At 43.4% G+C, this 27,860-nt stretch overlaps 1 protein-coding gene across 4 annotated transcripts in view; it reads right to left on the bottom strand.

The window, feature by feature from the left end:
* Window positions 1-27,860, bottom strand: part of PTK2 (protein tyrosine kinase 2) — a 199,157-nt gene that overhangs the window by 143,152 nt on the left and 28,145 nt on the right. For 2 of the 4 annotated variants that reach the window (XM_060277579.1, XM_060277576.1), the window contains one exon: window positions 11,333-11,359. The exons of 1 other annotated variant lie outside the window; for it this stretch is intronic. Coding sequence is in view for 1 of the 3 variants with exons in the window: in XM_060277576.1 (XP_060133559.1) it covers window positions 11,333-11,359 (27 nt within the window). In the remaining 2 variants the exon portion in view is untranslated. Of the gene's footprint in view, window positions 1-11,332; window positions 11,360-26,112; window positions 26,293-27,860 lie in introns of all 4 variants that reach the window. One more of the 4 variants, XM_060277581.1, reaches the window with a different exon arrangement.

Genomic DNA, 27,860 nt, shown 5'->3' with positions numbered 1-27,860 from the left:
GGTTTTTAAAAGATAGCTATTAGTATTATGGCAGGGGTCAGCAAACTTTTTCAGCAGGGAGCCAGTCCACTGTCCCTCAGACCTTGTGGGGAGACAGAATATTTTTTTGGGGGGGGGGGGCAGCAAACGAATTCCTATGCCCCACAATAACCCAGAGATGCATTTCAAATAAAAGCACACATTCTACTCATGTAAAAAACACCAGGCAGGCCCCACAAATAACCCAGAGATGCATTTTAAATAAAAGGACACATTCTACTCATGTAAAAACACGCTGATTCTTGGACCATCCGCGGGCTGGATCTGCCCCCCAGGCCTTAGTTTGCCTACCCATGTATTATGGCTTTCCTGACTGTTCTATCCTGAGTTGTGGTGTCATATCTCAACCATGGTCAGATCTTAGCAGCATTTACAAAGTGTTATATACCGGTAGTAGATGGTATTCTTGCATGTAAACATCAGCAACCAACTAATGCCCCCTAGCATGGTGCCAAAAACCAATAATCAGGATGAAACATAGAACCCTGCCATTAACTGCTTGTTATCAGTGAATATCCCTAAGGCACTTTTCACAAGCACAAGATTGCAAACAGCTGTCCATGCAAGTGTTCAGCTTGGGTAGCTCTGTCTAGCAGACAGAAATCTCCCTCAAAATTGGTAAATTAATTTCTTTTAAACTAGATGTGGATGTTCTTCCATAAGATGAAAGCCACATACAGAAATTACCTTTTTCCTCCTTCAAAAAAGAGAGACCCTTTTATTAAATGCAGATGACTTTGCATGGTTTATTTCAAAACAGAAGGAAAACAAATGTACAATATTTAGAGGTGCCCAAACACCTAAATGATGTTCAGTAAAAAATTATAATGGACGGAAGTGGATCTGCACATGCAGGCCCAAAACCTAGTCATATGATTTAAAAGGAATGATGAAGATAGCACAAGGAAAAATAAAATGGAAATGCCAGTTATAAAAAATACATACTTTCAGGAAATTATCAGCTAAATTTTAAAGTTTATGACAGGAATATCAGTGTTTATTACACTTATATCCCAGCTTTTCACCAATGAGCTCAGTGCAACATTCTAGTGAGTGAGAAGCCCAAGTAAATTGGGTGAGAGGTTTACGTCTAAGATCTGAAGCTGGGTCTCAACAGTCCTGGTTCAACAGTCTAATGACTATACAGTACCTTATCAGTCATCAATAAACAAAGAGACAGCCAGCTGAGAGGTTGTCAGCAAAATTAAGCATGCAAATAATATTTTTGCATCTTTAAGCTAACTTTATAGTAGCCAACAGGGTGGCACTGTGGGTTCAACCACAGAGCCTAGGGCTTGCTGATCAGAAGGTCGGTGATTCGAATCCCCGCCATGGGGTGAGCTCTCGTTGCTCGGTTCTAGCTCCTGCCAACCTAGCAGTTCAAAAGCACGTCAAAAGTGCAAGTAAATAAATAGGTACAGCTACAGCGGGAAGGTAAACAGCATTTCCGTGTGCTGCTCTGGCTCGCCAGAAGTGGCTTTGTCATGATGGCCACATGACCTGGAAGCTGTACGCCGGCTCCCTCGGGCAATAACGCGAGATGAGCGCCGCAACCCTAGAGTCAGTCACGACTAGACCTAATGCTCAGGGGTCCCTTTACCTTTACAATAGCCAATATTAATGCTCCCCCACCCAAAACTATAAAAGAAAAAAAGGTGGCAGCAGAGATAAGGCGCCATCATTATTGCGGCCATACTGCAGGGCGATAAAAGGTGTGGGTAAGAGTAAGCTGCTTTACGGAAACCCTGAAATGTTATCCATTGTTTTTATCCAGCCTTTCAGAAATGTGTTTTTAAGAGTGTGTGTGTGTGTGTGTGTGTGTGTGTGAGAGAGAGAGAGAGAGAGAGAGAGAGAGAGAGAGAGAGCACTCCCTGTGTGGTGGTGGTGGGTTAATGCAAAAATCAAACACTTTCACCTGTACTACTGCAATCATTTCTGCAATCCACCCACCTGCTTTTCTCTTTTTTTAAAAAAAAGCAGTGTGACCCTCAAAGCTTATAAACACTATAGTAGAATCTATTACACTCACCCTCACCTGTATAGGAACACTTTCTGTTATGGGTAGCAAAACAAAAAACAAAACAAAACTCCGACCGAAAGGCTGCTGTAAAAGTAATTAAATTGACGCTTCAGAATTCTTCCCACCCCAAATCTAGCACTCAACTGAATGTTCAACACAGAAGCCTTTGCCTCCATAGATTTGCTTTTCAAAAGTCAAAAGAAGATACAAGCATCGAATTAAAATTCCAAGTCAACTCTGAATCTGGGCATTGTGTGTCAGTCTACTCTTGTAAGTCTATGGTCATAAGTGCATACTATGATGTTGCCAGGCAACCACAGGATATAATACTATAGGTCATCTACTGTTGAGGGAGGGAATCAGAAGAGTAAACTACAACAGGATGAATGGGGGAACAGAAATTCCACACATATATAATGCTGGTGGCTTAGAGAAAGAGAGCAGTGCAGGGTGCATAAGTTCTATATACCGAACTTGCTAAAGTAGAATTAGATGCTTATTTTCAAGTCTTACCAAAAAAAACACATGCTAAGAAAATGCATTTCTCAGGCTTCCTGTCTATCAACTTGTGCAGCGGTGAACTGATCCCTTTGCATTGAACAGTATAGCACAGCCAAGTAGATTCATTCAGGTTCTCATTGCTAAATGGCAACAATGCTATGCTACATCTGCATCAAATCTATTTGAGACTTACCTGAGGTAACACAACACTGCATTTTTTAATTTACCAATTAAATTAAATTTCCCAATATTTCATATATCAATGATCCATACACATATTGAAGTACTAGTAGCATTGATATGTATTCAATTGAAATCAGAAACCATAATACTTCAACCTCTCTCTTAATACTGCACAAAACAATTTAATAATGGATGGAAATGGGGGGGAAAGGGGGAGAAAGGGAAAAACACGGCGATGATGAGAGAAGCAAAGTCAACCATGGGATTTAATGAATTTATCCATCATATCTCAAACATCAACTACATCTACAGAAATAGATGCTCAATTTTTTTAAATTAAAAAATCAATTAAAACATTTATTTATGTACATGCTACAAGATGTCTGGCCTAGAGGACTTTACATACAAATAAAGTGCTGGAGCACAGCCTTCAATCCAGCTCTAAAGTGATAAAAATTTAACAAATTGTCCTCAGACGCCTCAAGTGATTTGCACTCTCAAATCCTCAAGTCTCATATTCTTGGCCTCAATTAAAAAAGCAAGAGCAAAGTAAGTGGCAAAGACTTCAAAGCTATGATAGAAATTAGAGAAATGTAGGATAACTCCCTTATGTGATGGTTTAACAAACTACCTAATCAAGTAAGGAATTCAACAGCACACACTTAATCATCCCCACAAAAAGGTTTAACTATGAAATCAAAAAGGAAAGGAAATGTTCACAATGACCTTTATCTTCCAGCAACTACAAGAACAACAGAATCTATATTTAATCCGATTGTTAGCTGCACACTATAACCAAGGAGCACTGGAAAAGTCCACTGCTACAATGCTTCCCCATAGAGTGGAGGTGCATTGTAATGGAAATGTTCAGCAGCACGGAAAAGACAGACACACAAAAGAGTTGAAGAAGATTCCTGACAGTTACTGCATAGTGTTAAAAAAGTGCTATGAGGTATATTCTGTTGGTGGTGGTTGTTGTTGTTTTAAAGTGTTGCTTTTCAAATCTTCAATTTGCCTTGATGCCTATTCTGCATAATAAAAACAAAATTCTGTTCCAAGTAGTTGTGAGGGAGGGATAAGCAGAAGTAAAAAAAAGTCACCTGAACTGTCACAGTGGCCGGAGTGGACTACTTCAGAGTAACGACGCTACGCAGCTCTGCATTTTATTCTTTTATTGGTGCTGCGTATTTACAGTGCTCAAGTCATTGCTATTTACACGGAGCGATGTTGTCAGTCGGTTTCAGAACCTCCTAATGGCTTTTGGCGCGTCTTTCTCCAACACAAAAGCTTTGGCAGACCCATCCTCTTGCCCCTCCTCTTCCTGCGTAATTCTGGAGTTGGAGGGATGGGTCTTCCCCCCTTGCTTGCCCCTTCCTGTCCCACCTGGGACCCTGGCTCCTCTACCTTGCCTGAGCCTCGGACACGACTTCCTGCTTCCCCACTGGAATCGGAACTCTCCCTGCTTTCCCCTTTGCTCGGGGACGGGCTTGAACTCAGGAGGGGAGGGACTTCGCGATATCCCCTGTCCCTCACATCCACCCCCCTCCCAAGCTCTCCTTCACCCCTCCCCAGGCCCCCCCCATGTGTCGGTGACGACTGGAAGCCTAAGAACTCAGTGCTCTCCGAGCCCGTTGGTGTGAATACCTCCCCCCAGTCCTGCGAGCCCCCCCCTTCCGCCTGGGCGGACGGGAATCCCAAAAAGTCCGTGGCGTCAGAGCTGGTGGGGGTAAAAACGTTCTGCCAATCTGCTCCTTCCTCTGACTGGGTGGATCTCGGTGACACCCATACCTCATCCTCTGGTTCCTCAAACTCCGCTTCCCAGCGCCATGGTGAGCTGCTCTCCCGTGCCTCCTCCTCCTCCCCCTCCCTTTCCATGTGCCAGGGCTTGGGTCTGTGGGGAAAGAGGGCGTGAAATTCTTCCACCAAGAATTCCTCCTGTATCTGAGTGGCTGGGACCCATTCATTCTGGGACGGTGGAGCATCCTCCCATGCCATGAGGTACTCCAGTCCCCCCACCCCCCACCTTGAATCCAGGATGGCCGTGGCCTCATTGAGTTGCTCCCTGCCTTCCCTCTCCCCCCCTCCCTCGGGGGTTTGTTCGCTGTCTCGGAGCCTGCTGCTTTCCCTGTACGGCGACAGCAGCGATCTATGAAACACTGGATGCACCCTCATGTCCTCTGGCAGTGCCAGCCTGTATGCCACCGGGTTTACCTGTTGCGTGACCGTGAAGGGGCCCAGCCTTTTGGGTGCCAGCTTTTTGCACCTCCCTCTGGTGGGAAGGCCCTCCGAGGACAACCACACCTTGTCCCCCACCCTGATGACCTCCCCTTGTCGCCTGTGGCGATCTGCCCCCTTTTTGTACGCTTCCTTGGCCCTCTCCAAGTGGTCTCTGAGCTGCTGGTGCACCGTCTCCAGTTCCTCTGCCCAATCCTCAGCCTGTGGGCCCTCCTCCTCCTCCTCCTCCCTCTCCCTCTCTGGGAAAGATCTGAGGTCGCGCCCGTAATTGGCCTTAAAGGGCGACACCCCTGTGGAGACGTGCACTGCATTGTTGTAGGCAAATTCTGCTAGTGGCAAGCGATCCACCCAGTCCGTTTGCCGCTGGCTGACGTAGCATCTCAGGTACTGCTGCAGAATGGCGTTGACCCTCTCCGCTTGTCCGTTGGTCTGCGGGTGTCTAGCCGTCGACAAGCTGACCTCCACCTGCAGGAGGTTCATGAGCCGCCGCCAGAACCTGGAAACAAATTGGCGGCCACGATCCGAAATAACCCTTAAAGGTAATCCATGCAGTCTGAAAATGTGATCAACAAACAGTTTGGCTGTCTCTTCTGCCGAGACTGCCCTGGCACACGGTATAAAGTGACACATTTTGGACATAAGGTCCACCACCACCAACACTGCAGTCTTACCCCTGGACGAAGGCAGATCTGTGATGAAGTCCATGGACACCACTTCCCACGGCCTGTGTGGTGTGGCTAAGGGCTCCAGCAACCCTGGTGGCGCTGCTCTGACCACCTTCGCCCGCTGGCAGGTGGTACAGCCCCTTACATAGTCTCGAACATCTTCCCGCACCCCTGGCCACCAGAAGTGTCTCATGACTAGGTGAGCGGTTTTGTCCCTTCCAAAATGCCCCGCTGTAGGGTTGTCGTGCATCTGCTTGAGGACCGTACGTCGAAGCTGGGTGGTGGGTAGGTACAGCGCACCCTTGTAGAAAAGCAGCCCTCTGCGTTCTGCAAAGTCTTTTGCCTGCTCCCTCCCCCCTCTCAGTTCTCTGAAGATGCGGTTGGCAAATTCATCCGCTGCCGTCAGTGCTGTGAGTTCTGCCTCGCTCACCACAGCTGCTCCGCAGGACCATGCCGACGGGGGGAAAATGTGCCTTGGGGCTGGTGGCGCCTCCTCCTCCATGTACTCTGGCTTGCGGGAGAGGGCATCCGCCCTGACATTCTGCTCCCCCGGGATGTAGTGGATGGAGAAGTTGAAGTTCGAGAAGAACTCTGCCCACCGTATCTGCCGCTGGTTGAGCACCCTGGCAGTTCTCCAGAACTCCAGGTTCTTGTGGTCTGTGCACACCTGGATGGGGTGCTTCGCGCCCACCAGGAAGTGTCGCCAGTGCTGGAACGCAGCGTAGATCGCAAGAAGTTCCCTATCAAACACTGTGTAGTTGCGTTCAGGCTGTGTCAGCTTCCTGGAGAAGAAGGCACAGGGTCTCCACTCCCTGTTGGCGTCCAGTTGCAACAAAATTGCGCCCACAGCTTTTTCAGAAGCATCTGTCTCAATGCGTAGGGGCGCGTCCTGCACCACATGGAACAGGTTTTGGTCTGAGGCGAACACTCTCTTGAGGCTTTCGAACGCTGCTTGCGCCTCTGGTGTCCACTTGAACTTCTGCTTGCCTCTCAGGCAGTCCGTGATGGGAGCCGTAACGCGAGAGAAGTTCTTGATGAACTTCCTGTAGAAGTTAGCGAAGCCTAGTAGGCGTTGGGCATCTTTGCGCGTCCTGGGGCTGTGCCAGTCCAGGATGGCCTGCACCTTGTCCTTGTCCATCGCCAGCCCCTTGTCTGACAGCTTGTAGCCCAGGAAGTCCACCTCTTTGGTGTGAAACTTGCACTTCTCCAGCTTCACATACAGGTGGTTCTCCTTCAGGCGTTGCAACACCTCTCTGACATCTTTCACATGCTGCACTGGGTCATTCGAGTAGATAAGGATGTCATCTAGGAAGACCAAGCATTTCCTGAAGAGGAGGGACCCCAGGACGTGGTGCATGAAGGCCTGGAAGCATGCTGAGCCCCCTTGCAAACCGAAGGGCATCACCAGATATTCAAAAGAGCCCAGAGGCGTGAACATCGTGGTTTTCCATTCATCTCCTTCCCGGATCCTGATCAAGTTGTACGCCCCCCTTAGGTCCAGCTTGGTGAAAATCTTGCCCCTGCGTGCCGCTGTCAGGAGATCATCCACTCTGGGCATGGGGAAAGCCACGGGCTCTGTCACCGAATTCAGCCGTCTAAAGTCCACCACAAGACGGCGCTGTTGCGTGTCTTTCTTGTCCACCCAGAAGACCGGGCTGCCCCCTGCTGCCTTGCTTTCCCTTATGAACCCCCGCTTGAGGTTCTTGTCGATGAAAGCGCGCAGATCCTCCAGCTCCTGGTCTGACATGGCGTACAGCTTGGCTGGGGGTATCGTCGCCCCTGGCACCAGGTTGATCTGGCAGTCAAAAGGCCTGTGCGGGGGTAGGTGGTCGGACTCCGCTTCGCTGAAGACCTCCTGCAGGTCCCAGTACTGCTTGGGTATTGCCTCACCCCCTTTGATATGCATGGTGGCCACCGTGGCTATCGGAGGCCCCTCCCCTGGTTGGTGCTGCATGCAATGTTCCAGACAAAAGTCTGACCCAAACGTGATGCACCTCTGGTGCCAACTGATGGAGGGGTCGTGGCGCGCCAGCCAGCTCATGCCCAAGACGATGGGGGGGTCTGAGATGGTGGTGACGTTGAACGCCAGTGTCTCTGAGTGCCTTCCCACCGTCATTCTCATGGGGGGGGTTTGATGTGTGATGGCCCCTCCCAGCAGCTCCCTGCCGTCAATGGTTGCTACGTGCAGAGGAAAATCCAACTGCAAAAGCTGGATTTGGTGCTCTTCTGCAAAGCTTCTCGAGAAGAAGTTGGCGGACGCCCCACTGTCAATTAAGGCGAGGACCGTCAGGGGATAGCCATTTGGGAGCGTTAGCGTCACTTCTAGAACCACTCCCGCTCTGGGAGGGGTGGGCTGGCTCTGCACCTCTCTGTGCGGGTGGGCGGGCTGGGGCTGTTGTCTGCTGACTGTGCCTGGCTGCTGCCCCTTGTCTCCTGCAGCCAGGCTTTCCCGTTTCCCTGCTGTGGTGCTGCGTCAGTGGGGGAGGGCACCACCGTTCCCGCCTTTCCTTGCCACTCCCTGCGATGTGGGCAGTCTCTGACGAGATGCTGGGGTGAGTTGCAGAGAAAGCAATTCCCGCCCCTTCCCTCCTTGCGTCTTGGCGCCGCTGGGGTTTGAAAAGCCCGCGCGCGCGCGCTATCAATCTGCATGGGCTCCTGGTCCTGGCTGGCTCCAGGCGTGGCCTGAAAGGGTTGTTGAGGGAGTGGCTTCTCCTGCGACCGTGGGAACCAAGCCCGCTTTGCGCGCGTCGCTTGCTTGTCGTTCCACCGGGATTCCTGCCTCACCCCCACCGCCAGAGCTGCTTTGCTCAGCTGATCCATAGTACTGGGCTTTGGACCTCTCGAGAGTTCATCCTTCACCTCCTCGCTCAAACCCAAGTAAAACGCAGCTTGCATGGGAGGCGAATCCAAAACCCACCCCAGTCTGTGCACCAGCATGGTGAATTTCGCCCAATATGCGCGAACTGTCATATTTCCTTGGCGTAAATTATGCAGTTCCTCCTTAGTCTGGTCCAAATGACTATCGGACGAATACATCGTCCTCAAACCTTCTAGAAATTGTTGGACATTTTTCATGCAAGGATTCTTGGTTGCGATTAATGGTCTTAGCCACTCCCTGGCTGCTCCGGTGAGATGTTCCACAATAAACGCTACTCTGTGCTCATCATCGGGGAACTCATTCTGGTGCAGCTCAAGAGCATACACGATCTCAGTCTCAAAGCCCTGAAACTCCTTCGGGTCTCCATTGAACTTGCTTACAAGGGTCCCTGCTCTCCTTCCTGGCAGCACTTGGACTTGGGGAGCCCCTCCCGCCTTGTTTTTCTCTGCATCCAGCTTGTTTTGGAGGTCTACCGCCACCGCCCTTAAATGCTGCTCTTTTTCCTGGAGCTCTCTCACCTGTTCCGCAAGTTGTAGCCGGTCGTCCTGGACCTTCTTAGTCTCCTCTTTAGCTGCCTTCAATTCTCCCTGCGCCTGCAGCGACAGCTGTTGCAGTTCTAGCTGGGCTTGCTCAGCGATCTGCCGCCACTTCTCCGCCTCGGACGTGCTCATCCCGGCAACTCCGAAGTAGCCCAAAAATGATTAGGAGGTTGCTGTCACAGTGGCCGGAGTGGACTACTTCAGAGTAACGACGCTACGCAGCTCTGCATTTTATTCTTTTATTGGTGCTGCGTATTTACAGTGCTCAAGTCATTGCTATTTACACGGAGCGATGTTGTCAGTCGGTTTCAGAACCTCCTAATGGCTTTTGGCGCGTCTTTCTCCAACACAAAAGCTTTGGCAGACCCATCCTCTTGCCCCTCCTCTTCCTGCGTAATTCTGGAGTTGGAGGGATGGGTCTTCCCCCCTTGCTTGCCCCTTCCTGTCCCACCTGGGACCCTGGCTCCTCTACCTTGCCTGAGCCTCGGACACGACTTCCTGCTTCCCCACTGGAATCGGAACTCTCCCTGCTTTCCCCTTTGCTCGGGGACGGGCTTGAACTCAGGAGGGGAGGGACTTCGCGATATCCCCTGTCCCTCACATGAACCAAAACACAAGGTCACATATTGCAGCACTAAGAGGCAAGAACCTCCTTAAAGATTGTCCTGTAAGCATATAAAGGTAAAGGGACCCCGTACCATTAGGTACATTCGTAACCGACTCTGGGGTTGCGGCGCTCATCTCACATTATTGGCTGAGGGAGCCGGCGTACAGCTTCCAGGTCATGTGACCAGCATGACAAAGCCGCTTCTGGCGAACCAGAGCAGCACACGGAAACGGTGTTTACCTTCCCGCTGTATCTACTTGCACTTTGACGTGCTTTCGAACTGCTAGGTTCGCAGGAGCTGGGACCGAGCAACGAGAGCTCACCCCATGGCGGGGATTTGAACCGCCGACCTTCTGACTGGCAAGCCCTAGGCTCAGTGGCTTAACCCACAGCGCCAGCCGCGCTGTGGTGGATTTTTTATTTATACTGATGTAAGCATATACATCAGTATAAATAATATGGCAGGCAGCTAAAATTGTCAATGCATTCTATTAAGGAGTGTTTAGGGTCACAGTTCCTGAAAAGGCTATGGTTTCATTAGGACTTCAGAGATTGTTAGTAGGTAACAGTGCGTGGTTCAGTAATAATAAAAACAGTGTGTTCTTTATTTTATATAAACACAGGGAGTTCTGTTTGCAGAAGGTCACACTGCCTTTCATGTAGCCTTCTGTATTTCCCACATAAACATACGAGTTTTCAGTTCAGCTTTCCAAATTCAAAATGCACCTACTAGAGAAATGATGGCTTTCACAGATAGACTGAGGAAACCACCAGCCATTAGTGTAAAAGTCAGAGTCCACTGACAATCTAGTCATTTGTGGTGGTGGCAGCAAATAAATAAATGCATGGATCAGGTTCTTTTGTGTGTGATTTAATAGATATAAGTCTACTGAAAAATATAAATTAATTAAGGAGGTTAGCTATTCCTCTATACTCCATACCATCTCCATACTCACCACACTGAATGTCTTACTTTAAAAATAAGTACCAAAAGGTAGTTGATTCCTACAAGCCTTACCCTAAAATCCTGACTCATCAACACCTCTTCTTATTTTCACCGGGATGTGGGTGGTGCTGTGGTTTAAACCACTAAGCCTCTTGGGCTTCCTGATCGGAAGGTTGGCAGTTCGAATCTGCGCAACGGGGCAAGCTCTTGTTGCTCTGTCCCAGATTCTGCCAACCTAGCAGTTCTAAAGCACACCAGCGCAAGTAGATAAATAGGCACTGCTGTGGTGGGAAGGTAAGCGGTGTTTCCATGTGCTCTGGCTTCTGTCACGGTGTTCTGTTGTGCCAAAAGCTGTGTAGTCATGCTGGCCACATGACCTGGACCGCTGTCTGGGGACAAACACAGGCTTCCTTGGCCTGAAGCAAGATGAGCACCGTACCCCACTGTTGCCTTTGACTGTACTTAACCGTCCAGGGGTCTTTTGCCTTATTTTCACAACTGTACAGTATTTAAAACAGAGCAGCAAATCCCTATGCACTTTTACACACTTCTGTATACAACAATTCTGACTTCTTGACCCCCATAACTATATACCGGTAGCTTACAAAATACATTAATGATCACAAAGGAATACAAAAAATTACAGGCATCTTACTTGGCCATATTTTAGAATTATATCATTATAAAATCCAACATTTATTATTAAAACAATACCTTACCTGCTGAAAAAGAAAGTCTGGAAATATCTGCAATAATTAAAAAGAAATATATGTTAGTGTAAATAACATTCAGTGCAATCTTTTAATTTACAATGCCATTCTCTTGAGCTACTTAAGTTGGAAATGGTCATATTTCAATCTCAAAAGTCTATTCCCATCACTAGTCTACCCTATGATATCTGAACTGACAAACCATGCATACAACTAGCTAGGAAGCCATAATCGGCAATTGTGATAGGAAATATAGTTGCTACCTATGGTTTGGTAGATTATCTAAACTGATAAATTGAGCCAGCTTTTCTGCAACTTTTAAGGCCAATTTTGAAGTTACATTAGCAGCAGGAATTCCAGCTGCTAATCCCCAACATCTCACCAATCACCCCAAGAGAAGAGCTTGATCATCATTAAAAGCTGGCATGGATATATCAAAGGTTAGAAAGCATGGAGAAATACATATCAACAAAAAATGCTAATTTTATATATTTAGTTGGGCTTATAATCAATGTTTCATGTTGTAAAAACTAATAAAACTTTAATGAAAAACAATTAAATTAAATAATTACACAAACAACTGAAAGCTTCCCAGCTCAGCCTACAGCTTATTTCAAACACAAATTGAGATCTGCCTCTAAGAATATAGTTATTGCTGAAAACCACATTAGCAGCCAGAAATAACAACTCTCAAAATGCAGTTACACAATATTTACTAATATAACATGTTAGTTAAGTTGTAGTGACTAGAAAAGCAGCCAGGAGCCAAAAAGGCTCCAAAACATTTTTGAATGCATTTGCTTCTTTGAACAATTGACCCATTTGTCAATTTCAAAAGCAGTTCTCCTTTATAGCATGGGAAGGGAGGTTCTATCATTCGAACTGCAACTCCCATCATCCCTGACCGTTGGCCATGCTGGCTGGGGTTGATGGGAGTTTGACACCAAACACAAATGGGGTCTCCACCTCCATTGTTCAGCCTGGCACTGAGGGCCTTCTGGCAGTTCCCATACTGCAAGAATTGAAGCTACGGGGAACCAGGTCAAGGGCCTTTTTGGTAGTGGTGCCCACCCTGTGGAGCGCACTCCCAACAGATGTCAAGGAGATGAGTAACTATATAACCTTTAGAAGACATCTGAAGGCAGTCCTGTATTGAGAAGTTTTTTTAAGGTTTAATGTTTTGTTATGTTTTTCTATATGCTGGAAGCTGCCCAGAGTGGCTGGGGCAACCCAGTCAGATGGGCGGGGTACAAATAATAAACTACTATTATTATCATTATCATCATCATAATTATTGATGGCATCTGGAGGGCCATCTGTTTCCCAGCCCTCCCTGCAGAGCCTTGGACTTTAGCTAGACTGTAGTTCTGGGAGATAGGATGAAAAAGAATTTAGTGCATATTACAGCACATGTATAGATGTAGACATAATTCTAATAGACTTCCCCCAAAACTTCCTCAAGGCAAAAAAAGAGGACAAAATATGTGCATTTATTTTGGAGGGAGATGGGTGCCAGAAAAATAGGGGTTGTCTCTTATGTGGTTCATTTTTTAAAACGCTTTAATTTTATTAAAATCATTATAACAGTAAAATTATATACAGTGGTACCGCAGGTTAATTCTTTCTGGAGGTCCGTTATTAACCTGAAACTGTTCTTAACCTGAGGTACCACTTTAGCTAAAGGGGCCTCCCGCTGCCACCACAGCGCAATTTCTGTTCTCATCCTGAAGCAAAGTTCTTAACCCGAGATACTATTTCTGGGTTAGCAGAGTCTGTAACCTGAAGCGTCTGTAACCTGAAGCGTCTGTAACCCGAGGCACCACTGTATTCAAACAAATAAGGTACAATAAAGTAAATGATGACATCTGTTTAAAATACTAACAGTATTACAACAATCTGAAAGCCGCACACGGTTGATCATCATTAAACTTCGCTAAGTGACTGATTAAACTGGGGTGTGTGTGTTATTGTTTTGTTATTATGCTATGTATTATTGTGTCCTTATATTGTAAACCAGCCCGTAATCTTCAAATGAAGGGCGCTATAGCTATATATGCAGTATTCCTACTTATTGTGGCAATATGGTCAAACTAGTACCAAGGAAAAACCTACCATAAACACAGGCCTAGAGAGAAAGATAACAAGATAAATTATTAAACTGCACATTTCTGACTTCCACACCACCACTTCAAGTGTTCGGGGCTTAGCTAGTTCATTATGAATTTAGAAGAGACTGGTTTGTCTTTTAAGGGTGCCACAGGATTTTGTCTTACAAAACCAGGCAACACTCAGGGGAGAACACAGAAAAGCTCAAGGGTAACAATTCCACCAAGAAAAATGCTCACTAAACCATCTGCTCACTAGCAAGTCAGGCTGATGTAATGAGAGAAGCCCTTAAATATGAGAAAACAAAAAGCAGGCAGGAAAGAGCAACACAAACTTTAGGAATGGAAAGCCTTAAGTTGCCTCCAGCAATAGTTTCCATAATCAACAGTTATTGGTATATACAGCCTCCTTAAGACAGCAGAAGCCTTACAGTATTCTAGTATAGGTGGATGCACCCACGGATTTATTTTTGCTAAGCAGCGTGCTATCTTGGATCTGTCACATCAATGAATTATAATCTGGGGATGTTTGCAGCACTAAAAATTTTAACCCAGTTCTCTTTTTTAAAAAAGTAAAGGGTGTTACAAAAATTCTGTTTCATTATTTGAAAATTCCCTTATGAAAAAAGCATGTAAGCCTGAGCAATCTTCAGAACAGACATTAGAAAGGAAAGGCAGCTCATGTCCTGACACGCTTCTGTGAAAAAAGTGTTATAGGAACGGGGGGGGGGGGGAATTAGCTATATCTGGTCAGCAACGGCACCCACAAGGATTTACTTCAGCAAATGAGAAGGGGTGGATTCTTTGTATGTGAACACCATACCACCTCACCCAAGATACACACAATGGATATAGACAAAGCAGGAAGCTAATGTATCCAAAGCTATTGCACACTGGCATATTTTTTTAAAGATATGCACAATTTCAAAGTAAATATTGCAACAGACATTACAAAATGAACAATTCCATGCTGCCCTGGTTTGCATGTCACACTGAGCCAAACTATGGCTTACATGAATATTGTACATGGTCTCCCAGAGAATATATCACAGCTGCTTTGCACAGTTACTTCTTCACAACTTGCATTAATTAGATCACAAATTCACTATAGCAATGTAGATTACTCAATGAGATTAGACAAATTAATATAAATTAATATAAATTAATATAAATAATATTAATATAAACTACCATCACTTTTCAATAAATTCAATTACAGCATTCCTAATGGGTGGGACCACTGGTCCCATCACCTCCTGGCAAATAGAAGGGGAAGAAATGGAGGCAGTGAGAGATTTACTTTGTTGGGTTCCATGATCACTGCAGATGGTGACAGCAGTCACAAAATTAAAAGACGCCTGCTTCTTGGGAGAAAAGCAATGACAAACCTAGACAGCATCTTAAAAAGCAGAGACATCACCTTGCCAACAAAGGTCCGTATAGTTAAAGCTATGGTTTTCCCAGTAGTGATGTATGGAAGTGAGAGCTGGACCATAAAGAAGGCTGATCGCTGAAGAATTGATGCTTTTGAACTATGGTGCTGGAGGAGCCTTTGGCCACCTCATGAGAGGAGAAGACTCCCTGGAAAAGACCCTGATGTTGGGAAAGAGGGAGGGCACAAGGAGAAGGGGACGACAGAGGACGAGATGGTGGGATAGTGTTCTCGAAGCCACCAACATGAGTCTGACCAAACTGCGGGAGGCAGTGGAAGACAGGAGTGCCTGGCGTGCTCTGGTCCATGAGGTCACGAAGAGTCAGACACAACTGAACAACTAAACAACAAACAATTTGAATAAATACAATGTGCTTTGATCTCACTATAAATATGAGATCAAATCAAGGGACTGCTGCTATATATGGTCACAGTGTGAATAGTCTCAGACTGCATTTTCTACATTGTCCTCTCAACATACATACGTACATGTAACCACACATGTGATAACCCTTCATGCATTTGATTATAGTCCACAAAAGGTCATTCTATAATAAACATGCTAGTCTTCACTGCTATCCTCATGCTATGCTTGACAGCTTTCGGAAACATCTGGCTGCCTGGCTGCCTGAAGCAGATTGGACTAAATTGGGATGACCAAGCAATCATGCTCTTGTGTTCTTACACAACAAGGGGAAGGGTCATAGCTCAGTTCTAGAGCATCTGCTTTGCATGCAGGATGTCCCAGATTCAGTTCCTGGTATCTCTAAGTTTCAGAGAGACCTCCTGCCTGAAATCCTACTACTAAACTAGACTGACCGGTTTTATAAGGCAGCTTCTTATATTCCTGTGTAACAGCCATGCCCAATAACCAGTCCTGCACTCATTTAATAGGGTAGACGGGTCATTTTAAAGGATTTGTACACAATTTCATTCATTCAAGAAGTCTTCCACATTTTACCCTCTACTCTCACAGCTCAATTTTGGGAAACAGTTCAGGACAGCAATCACCCATGATTGTTGGTATAGGCTCTCTCATATTTGCATGACATTTTACAATTTTAGCTTTGAGGTGCTTTCTCCCATAAGATATATGAAGTATTTGTAGTTCCACTGTATTGTATACTTTCCCCTTGTATTGTATTTTTAATCATTTTCTCTTGTTGTAGTTGTCCTCTTTTTGACATTTAAAACTGTTTTTTATTTATGTAACAAAAATAAAATAAAGACAGTCTCCCAAACAGCAATGGATAACCATATGTTAGTTGTGCTGTGTTCTAGGGTCAGCATAAAAATATTTAAAGGGAAAATCTGTACAGTGCTAAAATGTGCACACTCCTGCATCAAAACAAAGCAAGTCCAATAAAAAGAGGGTGTTGACTTGTGAAAAGGCATTTTGTGGTGGTACTCAAGCTGTACTTAATCAGGTCTGAATTCTGGAGCTGTTCTTGATATATAACTTGATTGAACTGATAGAAGATTTTTTTGGAAAAGATAAAGGTGCTAATTGTCCCACGTTCAGAGACAATGCTAAAACCAAAGTTTAGTATTTAGTTAACTAGCCTTCTGAATGTGCATTTCCTTCTGCTCTCTCCTCTTCCAGTGCAGCTGCAGATTCCTGTTCTTAACCATCCATACTTCACCCTGTGGTTAGTAAAACAATACTTCATTGAAACAAGCCCAGATCAAACTCTGGTTTAACTGACCAGAGTTCCCTGTTTGAGTGTACAGTGGAACCTCGGGTTGAGTACCCAATCCGTTCCGGGGTGCCGTTCGCACCCCGAAAAGTACTCAACCCAAGCGGTGCTTTAGCGCATGCGCAAAGCACCGATAGAGCGCTTCTGTGCACGCATGAAGCGTGCAGAACGCTTCTGTGCAGGTCCGTCGAGTACGCAACCCGAAAGAACGCAATCCGCAGCATACTCAACCAGAGCTATGACTGTAATGATTAACTCTAGTTCGTTCAAACCAGGAAATGTTTCCAAACTTTGCGGATGTACAGTACTATAGAAGAAAATGAGAGGGATAGTGTATAAACTCAAAGTTTACTGCTGCTCAGGCATGTCACTCTAAACCAGGGGTAGGCAACCTAAGGCCCATGAACCACAAGCAGCCCGTGGGGGTCATTTAACTAGCCCACAAGCCACCCCCAAACCGAGCTGCCCGCTTGGCGAGTCCCCGCTGCTGCACTAAACCGGTGCAGTGCGGCGCGGAGACTTGCTTCCACAGCACCAAAAATCACGTCTGCGCAGACGCCGGAAATTGTGCAATCCAGCCCACGGAGAGATCTCCGCTGGAGTGAACTGGCCCAGGTGAGGTAAACCTTGGTTCAGTCTTATATCTGGACCAATTACTGTGTTGTGTATTTTTAGAATAATTTTTAAGACTAAGTGGCTCTGAATGTCTTTCGTACTAATGGAGGAAGACTTTTTAAAAAGAACAAACATTTCTATGTCAATTCTGCATTCCACAACTCCTTAAATTAGCAATAATTTGCCTAATAGATAGACCTCAACTCTGTCTTGCATATGAGAAACACCAACTGTGGTTGACAAGCTACAAAACAGTATTGGGAGGTACCTTTACTCAGCCAAGTGAAACAGTGGAATGCGTCAGTTTAAGTTTATTTAAGGTTTATACCATCCAATCAGAAAGGGACTCATAATATTTTCTTTTCAATACCTGCTAAGATTCAGAATGTGCTGCCAGTAAACAAGTGGTGGCCTCAATGAACTACAGTTGTTTCTAGCTGTCTCTACAGAGCTGTTTCTATCATGTTCAATATACTGAATCATGCATGGTCTCAGTTATAACAGTAATCCAACACTAGTTCTCTTCATAATGCCATCTTTCTGCCCAGATTCCTGTCTACATAATCTCAAAAGCCAGTAAGTATGTGAGCTGCACTTTACCAATCCATGTGGGAAATCTGACAAGTGGGAACAGAAGATCTCAACTGTACACTTCTCAATGTCATTTATGGGAGGTAAAATTGTGTTTGCCATTGTGACCCATGCAAAACCTGGCCCAGTCAATATCCTATATGATGCATTATTGTTGTCACCCAATCACTCTCCTGAATCTCCAGAGACAAAGAACAGGTTTGCCCAATAGTTTTCCCACTCTCCTTAATGTGTTTTATGTGTTGCTAGGACAGCACATGTTCTCTGTATGCCAACTGAAGAAAGATGCTTCTCTTTAACATACAAGTTACTGAAAATATTGGCAGGATATAACAAGTGCAAGACAGGAGTGCCTGGCGTGCTATGGTCCATGGGGTCACGAAGAGTCGGACACGACTAATCGACTAAGCAACAACATGAACTACTTAGAGAATCTGTCCCCTCCCCCCCCCAGTGTAACTTTAGATTTCTTTCATTCTTTATGGAAATTAAATTAATATTTATAATCAGAGTTTATTATGTTTTGGACAAGCCATCATCTGTGCCTAATTCTTCACTCGGGCTTCCAGTTGCAGGGTGGTACTGGGAAATTACACACTTTTGACAAAGTAGAATACATCCCTACCTTTCTTTGAGACAGAACAGACTGAGAAGTACATTGCATGTTATTTGCTCCTGGGCAGTCCTACCATCACATCCCTCTTATAAAAGTACCTAGGCCTGAGTGGAAAAACCTGAGACGTGAAGTGACTACAGTGATCTGACAATTGGAAACACTCTTGGCAAACTCTTGGATAGAAAAGTCAGCTCTGTTTTCACTTCTTAGCAGGATGCAATAAGCTAATGACAAAAACTGAAGCCCATTCAGTTGGACCATAGAGGATCTGACTCCCAAGTAGCCTCTCTTGCTCCATATACCAGCACTAAATTAATCGTAAGAGTACACAGAGTCTGGTGGGTAATCTGCTTCAAAAGAACACTTTCTAAATATTCTGCCCACCAGGTAAAAGCCATCTCTCAGTCCAGGCCGGCATTTGGTACACTCTCATAAATACTTTATTCTTCCGCTTATTAGTCAACCCTCACAATTCAGAGTCTGAATGATCTTGTAACATTTTTCAATCTGACAGTTCAACTAAAAGCACACACACAAAACTCATTGGGCTTCATAGCCAATTCAAATATGCATGATTTTATTTTGGTTTCTCTTTTTATTATTTTACAAAATTTACATACTACTTGCTAAAAAACAAAACAAAACAAAAAACCTCCAAGCCACTGTAGCAAATACCAAGTGGTATATCAAGTAGGAATGCCCCCACCTCCTATTCACTTTTTCATCGCAATTCACCACCTCCATTAATGAACCCAAAGCAACTCAGGGTGTGTATCTTCCTATGGGAGCCCAGGCTTTAAGATCTTCTGGGGAAGTCTTTCTCTCTGTCCTGTCACATTCACAGGCATGTTTAGTGAGGACACAAGAGAGCACCTTCTTAGTAGCTTGCTCCCAGATTGTGGAACTCCCATCCATGTGATGTTATGCTGCCCTGCTTTCTGCTTTCCTTTTACTGACAGGCAAAGACTGATTTGTTCAACAGGCCTGGATACAAATGAAATAAGTAATAAACTGTGTATTTAATGGATGCACTCATCAGCATCATGTATCCAAATTTCGTACAATAATCCTATTGTTTTCTTCTGTAGGTTAAAATATAAACTTTTTTTAAAAATGGATTCATTCAGGAGAGAAATTGCAAATCCTTCTTCTAAGATAGACCATTGATTTAGAAGAAGAAGAAGAAGAAGAAGAAGAAGAAGAAGAAGAAGAAGAAGAAGAAGAAAGAAGAAGAAGAAGAAGAAGAAGAAGAAGAGGAGGAGTTTGGATTTGATATCCCGCCTTATCACTACCCGAAAGAGTCTCAAAGTGGCTAACAATCTCCTTTCCCCTCCTCCCCCACAACAGACACCCTGTGAGGTGAGTGGGGCTGAGAGACTTCAAAGAAGTGTGACTAGCCCAAGGTCACCCAGCAGCTGCATGTGGAGGAGCGGAGACGTGAACCCGGCTTCCCAGATTACGAGTCTACTGCTCTTAACCACTACACCACACCTCTAGCTAAATATTCCCAAGACAACTTTTTTCTTTATTATTGCTCCAGTTAGTGGTAAAGAATTATGGGGCTTCACAAAAGAAGAAAAAGAAAAGAAGAAGAAAAATCATGCAATTTAAAATGACCAAAGAGGAAAATAAGAACAAGGGATGATGAAAAATGTCAATCTGAAGAACTAACATGGTAAATATTTTGTCCTCCCTAACAGTCTGGCTAATGGTTGCTGATGCTTTTCAAGAGACATCAGCTGTTCCACTTTTCACATGAAAGGTGGAGAATCCACTCTACAGAAGGACTCCAAAGTCTACAGCCTGCAAAGACTATAATCTAACAAAGGAATTCCAGGTAGCATGAATGAAGTGTGCACTGTTTGTATATAAGCCATCTGCTTACAGGGATTCCTGAAGTTACAGTGAAACATCTAGAAATGTTAAGTGTATGCTTTTTTGTCAGAGCACTGATAAGAATAACACATTCAGCCTGAATGGTTTTGGGTGTCCATTAAGAGTCAAATGAATATATTTAGTGTAGAACCATTAAAGCATAATCAACATTTAAAATGATGGCTGAAGTGTATCTTTCCCATAATGCACTGTGCAGACCAATCAATTTATGTGTATTAACAGCATAATGACACCGACTTTCTCCCAACAGCAAGAAGCAAGTTTTAATCACCAATCAAATATTGGTACAACTATTTGGTTACAAATATATCTTGGAAGTCAAAGAAAGTTAGCTAATAAATGATACATACAGTGGTACCTCGGTTTATGAACACAATTGGTTCCAGAAGTCTGTTCATAAACTGAAGTGTTCATAAACTGAAGCGAACTTTCCCATTGAAAGTAATGGAAAGTGGATTAATCCGTTCCAAACGGTCCACAGAGTACCTAAACTGAAGCGTTCATAAACTGAAGCGAACTTTCCCATTGAAAGTAATGGAAAGTGGATTAATCCGTTCCAGACGGGTCCGCGGAGTACTCAACCTGAAGTATACTTAACCCGAAGCATGGGTGTAATTGGTTCCGGAAGTCTGTTCATAAACTGAAGCGTTCATAAACTGAAGCGAACTTTCCCGTTGAAAGTAATGGAAAGTGAATTAATCCGTTCCAGATGGGTCCGCGGCGTTCATAAACCGAAAATTCATAAACCGAGGTGTTCATAAACCGAGGTTCCACTGTATATGTTGTGGGAAGTGGAGGAATCAATGACATTTTCCTTACCTAAAACACGTGACCACACACACACACCACCCCTTGCCTAGGTCAGCAAGAGCTGAGGGCTTGTCAAGCAAACAGCAACCACCAGACACGGCTGGTGTGTTGTATTCTGACTGGTGAGTCACCAATTATACAGGCCTTCATCAAATACACCTCTAGGGCATTTTTAATCCAAAGGCAATAAACACATTTTATTTAAAAAAAAATCATCACCCTTGCAGCCAATGCTGGTAGATGGGAAATTCTAAACACTTAAACTTTTAATACGTACAAAGACACTTCTATATCTAAGCAACGTAGAGCATGTTCTTCCAGTTATCAGGGAAGTGGGACTTTAAACTCAAGGATTAAGTCCTAGCCACTTTTTCCAGACTACAAATTCCACAATCCCTAACTATTAGCTATGCCTGCTGGGGTTGGTGAGAGAAGATGGCAGCCAAACATATGGGAGGGCCACAAGTTAGCTACTCCTGTTTTAGTGTGACATCCAAATGTTGTGAGTAATGGAAAAAAGCTGATTTATAGTCACAATTGTCTCACTACTTTTATGAAAACTCAATGCCACTCTGAAATTGCTATATGCTCAATATCTTTAAATCAGTGAAGATAATTGGTTTACAATACAAAATAAAAATGTGAAGAAATTGAAACTAGCTCTTGTGACATTCTTTGATAAAACTGAGCTGAGGAAACAAATGTTTCAGCACCACACAGCTTTATGTATTAGGAAAATCAATCGGCTACTTGTTATTTCTTATGATCATACTTTGCCAATGTGCTCTTGATCAGGTGTACTTTAATGCACACACATACACACACAGAGCTGTCGGTCACCATATCAACAGACCCATGTTTAACCATCCCGCATACTAAGAAAGGATATTGCATCATCCCAATCAAACTAACGAAGTTTAATTTTGTTCCAGATATATTTTTACAGTATTCTGTAATGAAAAATGGGGGAGGGGACATGTTTGCTCATTGAAAATGGACTTGATGAATTTTCAATGCATGTAATTTAGCTTCATGAACACCCATCTTAAGAGACAAAATGCAGAATAATCACAAAGGTCCTAACTATTAACCTAACTGATACAAATGGGTTTTCAGATTACATACAACAAAAGACTAAAAATATTCAGAATCAGGGCATAGCAGCAACTGCATCCAATGCACACATTAAACTGCTGAAACAGAATCATCTTACATAATACTTACCACAGTATAGTCTTTCCATGTAGGTTTTTGCTTACAAAGCCTGCTAGAATTCGGTATATTCAGTACAGCTTCAGCATTCTTAGATCCAAAACACTTAAGTTGTCAATTAATATTTGTTCTCCCCCCCATCCCCATGTCACAGAGAACATAGTGCAGCAGCCTTTGGTCACGAGCTTATCACACAGTACAGTGAAGCCAGTGGAGCTTCTTTTGTCTCCTTTCACTCAAAAGTCAGGCAGCGCAAACAAAAGGCATCCATCACTAAGTCCATTAGCTTCAGCTGACGAGACAATTCTAGGCTGCCAGATGGGTAAACGTCTTTTGCTAAATCTGGCTGCGGCTGCAATAAATCCTAAAAGAAGAACAGCCACAGCAATCAGCCTTTTGAATCTCTTCTACTCCAATATTTTGTGCGTGTACCAGTAAGCCCATTCTGTTCACTTGATAGCCTCACACCCTAACATTCATTTTGAATCAATCACTTTTTAAAGAGTGACAAAGAACAGAAGCAAGCCCCTCCTGGAAGCTAGCAGGAGCTTTCACTGAAGGAGATGCAGCTATATTTTTTCTTTACAAAGGCAGGACATCTTTCTCAGTGAAGTACCTTAGTATATTTAGAACTTGTTCCTCTCAAAGGTCACTGAAAACCAGAAAAGCTAATTCATGCAAATGCAAAACAAACCAATGCCCTAAATCTGGAACTGAAAATGAGTAAGTAAATACCTAATGTTGCAATGACTCAAAATGTAAACTGGAACTTCATAACTTCTAACAGCAAACAAAAAATTTGTAAACTTTTCTCTTCCATACAATGCTCTGTACTTCTTTATTGTTTGTGACATAACTGTTAAATACTGTTAAATAAGGTGTCAACCCTTGGCTAAAATGAAAAATTATCAATCCTCTTTATACAAAGATCTCTCTCCCCATCTTGCAATATCAGAGTAGCTTCTTACTCTCTGAATGTGTATTAATATATAGAACGTTAAAAGTTATTTTTAATTCCCAGCAGATGTCTGTTACATTTCTGCAGAGATGCAATTTTTTAGCATTAATAAAAAAGTAAGATGCTAGTCATCCATTCTGAAGGAAATCAGCCCTGAGTGCTCACTGGAAGGACAGATTGTGAAGCTGAGGCTCCAATACTTTGGCCACCTCATGAGAAGAGAAGAATCCTTGGAAAAGACCCTGATGTTGGGAAAGATTGAGGGCACTAGGAGAAGGGGACGACAGAGGACGAGATAGTTGGACAGTGTTCTCGAAGCTACGAACATGAGTTTGACCAAACTGCGGGAGGCAGTGCAAGACAGGAGTGCCTGGCGTGCTATGGTCCATGGGGTCACGAAGAGTCGGACACGACTAAACGACTAAACAACAACAAGATGCTAGTCATATTTCTTCTTAATTATGAACAAATTACTTCTTGAGCAGGCAATGACAGCTACGAGACAGTTCTAGAACAACTGATTGGTGTCCCTAGTATCAAAGATTTCTTAGAGTTAGATGGAGATTATGAAACCAGCATTGTATAGGCATACAGGATAAACTCAAGACATGAAAAAAGAGCAAGTTGGATAAAGATGTTTGTAATAAATTTTTTAAGTGTTTGAGTAAAGGATGCAGTATTAGAAAATAAGAACAGGAACAGCATTAAAAACTGGCAATCAAAATACTAAAGAACTTGCAGATATATGTCCAGAAGTACAGAAAAAGAATAAGGAAAAAATAGATTAATTCATGTAGATAAAGGCTGTTAGTGGGTACTTACAATGACAGCCATGCTCTGCCTCCAAGGCTGAGGGCAGTATGCTACTGAATATGAGCTGCTGGAAACTACAGGAGAGGAGACTGCTCTTGTGCTCATCTTTCCCACAGGAGTCAACAAAATCTTGGGACATGGAGTTCCATTGCACCCAATGGTCTTTTTGCTAAATAGTTTAGAAGGTTCTACTAGACATGACCATGTGGAATGGCTTCTGACTTATCACCTGCAACTAGAATTCTCTCTGCTGGAAAGTGGGAACCAGGTAGTGAACCATGTACAACAACATTTCTGAGTATGCTGTGATGGCACGGTTGACATTAGATTCAGAGAACAAAAAACCATAGGACAATTTGGGGGCAGAGGACCACATGTTCTTCATCCCTGCCCTAGAGCCAACTATACAAGGGCAGTGACCTTTATAATGGGTCAAAACTGTGTATGTATGAGCCATTGAAGTTTGAGGAACTCATTCTCAAAGACATGCTAGAAGAAAAGGTTCTATGATAGGATGTGGAGACCGAGATTGTTAAACTCCTAATCAAGCGAGGAGTCAGAGCTACTGGAGAGTGAAATGGGATAGGCAGTTCCACAAAGGGATTTCTTTAAGGTCAACAGGTTTCTGTAAAATAATGCTGTGAAACTGAGACAGGAAGGCCCCTTAAAATATAAATGAGATGAGGAAGAATTTTCATGCTAATGATATGGAACTTCCTACAAAGATTGACCACTAATGTCTCCCAGCAGTCTAAATTGGCTTTTATTTGATAAAGTATGAAAGCTAAATTCACTTTAACCAGCTTTGGGGATTTTCATTCCTAGAAAGATGATCTCAGTGTGCCACCACTTAAAATGTCCAGGTTTTAAACAACTGTTGTGATGCAATTTTAAATGTCATATTATCCCAGTTGACTAGATAGCCTGACAGGAATAGAGTTTTCAAGCAGTGAAACAAGATTGAGTTCTATGGTGTCCACATCCTCCAAAGTCAGCACATAAGAAAATCTGAGTTCAATGCTTTTCATCCTTAATATTCATGTCTCAGCTTAGAATATTGAAAGGAAGTTGAGAGGGGGGAAACAAGAGCTACCAGTATCACATTATAATATTTAACAGAAAATAGATGCAACTGAATTTTGTGGAATTAAATCACTTGAATGTAAAACTATTCTCTCCCACAGTCTTAACAAATATTTAGAAAACAAAATGCATGATGAAACCCTAGAAGGCATGTTCTTGCTTGTGCACATAAACTGCCCAGCAAGTTCCTGCTACGTTTCTAGAGAGATAAAGCTAAGTGCATCCTATGCTGTGATATGATCATGTTGCACAACATAACGAAGTGGCTTGCTACCAACATGTGAGCACACAGCAAAAATTGTTAATTCTGCCTAAGCTATACAATGATGCTTCAACATGGGAGTGAGTAGGTTTTGATGAGAAATGTAGGCAAAGCTATGGCCACCACATCCCTGATCCATTCAACTTGGAAAACTGTTGAGAGAAATAAACTACCGTATGCCTTTTATGCTGATACAGTCTGCTATAATTATGAGTAAGCATTGTAAACTTCCACAGCTAGAGATGTCCATCAATCAGCAAGCATTTCACATACATATAAATTTATGCCAGACTGCATACAATAAGTGCATGTTTGATGCCCAAACATTTTATTTCAATAGCCCTCACAGCTTCTGTTCAAAATATTCTCTTTCTCTCTTTCTCACTCACTCACACAAATACATACATATGGGGGTGCAATTCTGCCTAATGAGCAAGGCAAAAAATAAATAATGCAGTTGATTTATAGTTTGCTAATGCAAAGGGAATGCTAAGCTTAACTATTTTAGTGTTACAATGATTCTCCAGATCTGTGTTTTACAAGTATGACCTCTCTACATCAATATGCCTTTATGACTTTGAAAATTGCAGCTGAAACAAAAGCTCATACCAATGACAAACTTAGTTGGTCTCTAAGGTGCTACTGGAAGTAATTTTTTTTATTTTGTTTCGACTGCGTCAGACCAACATGGCTACCTACCTGCAAATAAAATTGCAGCTGTTAGTTATACACAAAACAGCAAGCAGTTTTTGTGATGAATGCTGTTCCCAAGCAGACCTTTAGAGTGGGTTTTTACTCATGCACCTGGTGGTGGAGCCAGAAGAAGACTAGTAAAACTCCTGAAGGGTCTGCTTTTTCAGACATCTTAGAAGAAGGCTCCTGATAAAAGAAAACCTGATAAGCAATTACTGTTGTACCCTGCAGAGAACTTGACGTTAACATACTGTGATCAGAGAGTTTCATCAGCCGATACAAATCAAAAGCAAAATTCCCCCACTAAGAAACAGATACAGTTCTTTGCATACCTGTCCATAAGAGTCCACCTAAGCAAGTTTATAGTAGAGTTATAAATCATTCACAATGATGGTGCTCAGAAATGTTTTTAAAGGCACCAATATCTGATATAAACACAATGTCAAGCAAAACAAGCCATTTGCAACAAGGTCAATCTCCAGATATGAGCAAAGAAGGAATATCTGGCACTGAAGATTTTGCTTTCTGCCTTAAATAAGCCAACATAGTGGGGCAAGAATGCAACAGACATTCCACCAATGCATTTATATAAAAAGAAGCAACTCTAAATTACTTCTTGAGCAGGCAAGGACAGTACAAGATAGTTCTAAGACAACTGATTGGTGTCCCTAGTATCAAAGATTTCTTAAGAGCTAGATGGAGATTATGAAACCAGCATTGTTTCATCTTGCTATAGGTAAGTAGCACCCCACTTGCTAAGCAGCACCCCACTTTCCACCAGTAGGGAAACTACCTTTCCCACATTGAATTTGAACTAATCATCAGACCAAGCAGGGGACTGCAAAGGGGCCACCACAAAAAGAGGAAACAAATGTCCATGCACAAGATTTTTTTTTTATTGTATGCAAGTAAGGTGAGCAAACGGAACACAAAGTCAAGTCTCAAAACATTTTCAGAACTCAAGCAGGTGAGGAGTATGAGCGTGACGTATGAGAACTTGGTGCTCAGAACAGGGATGATCCCCAATCACTAGTTCCCAGGTATTTAATACAATGGAGGGAAGCAAGCAGTGATCAAAATGCTGTGGTATCATGAGTGAGCAGTGGGGTAGTCAAATTTGCAAGTGACAACAGATTATTTAGGTTGCTTAAAGCCCAAGCTGACTGCATGAGATACAGAATGAAGCAAGATTCAGTAGTTCCCAATAAATAATAATGGATAAGTTCCATTTTGACTAGCAGGTAATGTTTTCTATGAGCTATACTGAGATTTGTGGTTAAATGCTCAAAGGCTAGTAAATCCAAGTTGTGTCATTTCCCAGCGAATGGTTCCCAATACTGAACATACAAAGCAGAGCATTCTTTTTTAAAAAAGAAAGGATGTTTTAGTAAATGTGATCTGGAATGAATTTACACATGTAGTTTTGATTCAGAAATTTTCTTTTATCAACATTTGCTTACTTTGGATATTTACTATTGCTGATAGAAATGGTAATTGTTACAAACATTTATCTGCCTTCATTAAGTTTTGTAGCCCATTTTCTCAACTAATTCGGTGTAAGACTCAGATGTAGCTTTTGCTAAATTTAAATAGCTCCACATCACCCAGCCACATGGGGAGATTGTAGTAAATTCCTGACGATATAGACCGTGTTCACCCACTTATGTATTTGGATTTACACCAAAAGGCTGAAGCAGGGTGTCCAAATGCATACTTTGATGTGACTGGTGCAAGTTATGATTACCTGGTATATG

Source organism: Zootoca vivipara, chromosome 8, assembly GCF_963506605.1.
Source record: "Zootoca vivipara chromosome 8, rZooViv1.1, whole genome shotgun sequence".
NCBI classification, from domain to species: Eukaryota; Metazoa; Chordata; class Lepidosauria; order Squamata; family Lacertidae; genus Zootoca; species Zootoca vivipara.
This window is presented reverse-complemented; position numbering and strand designations above follow the sequence as displayed.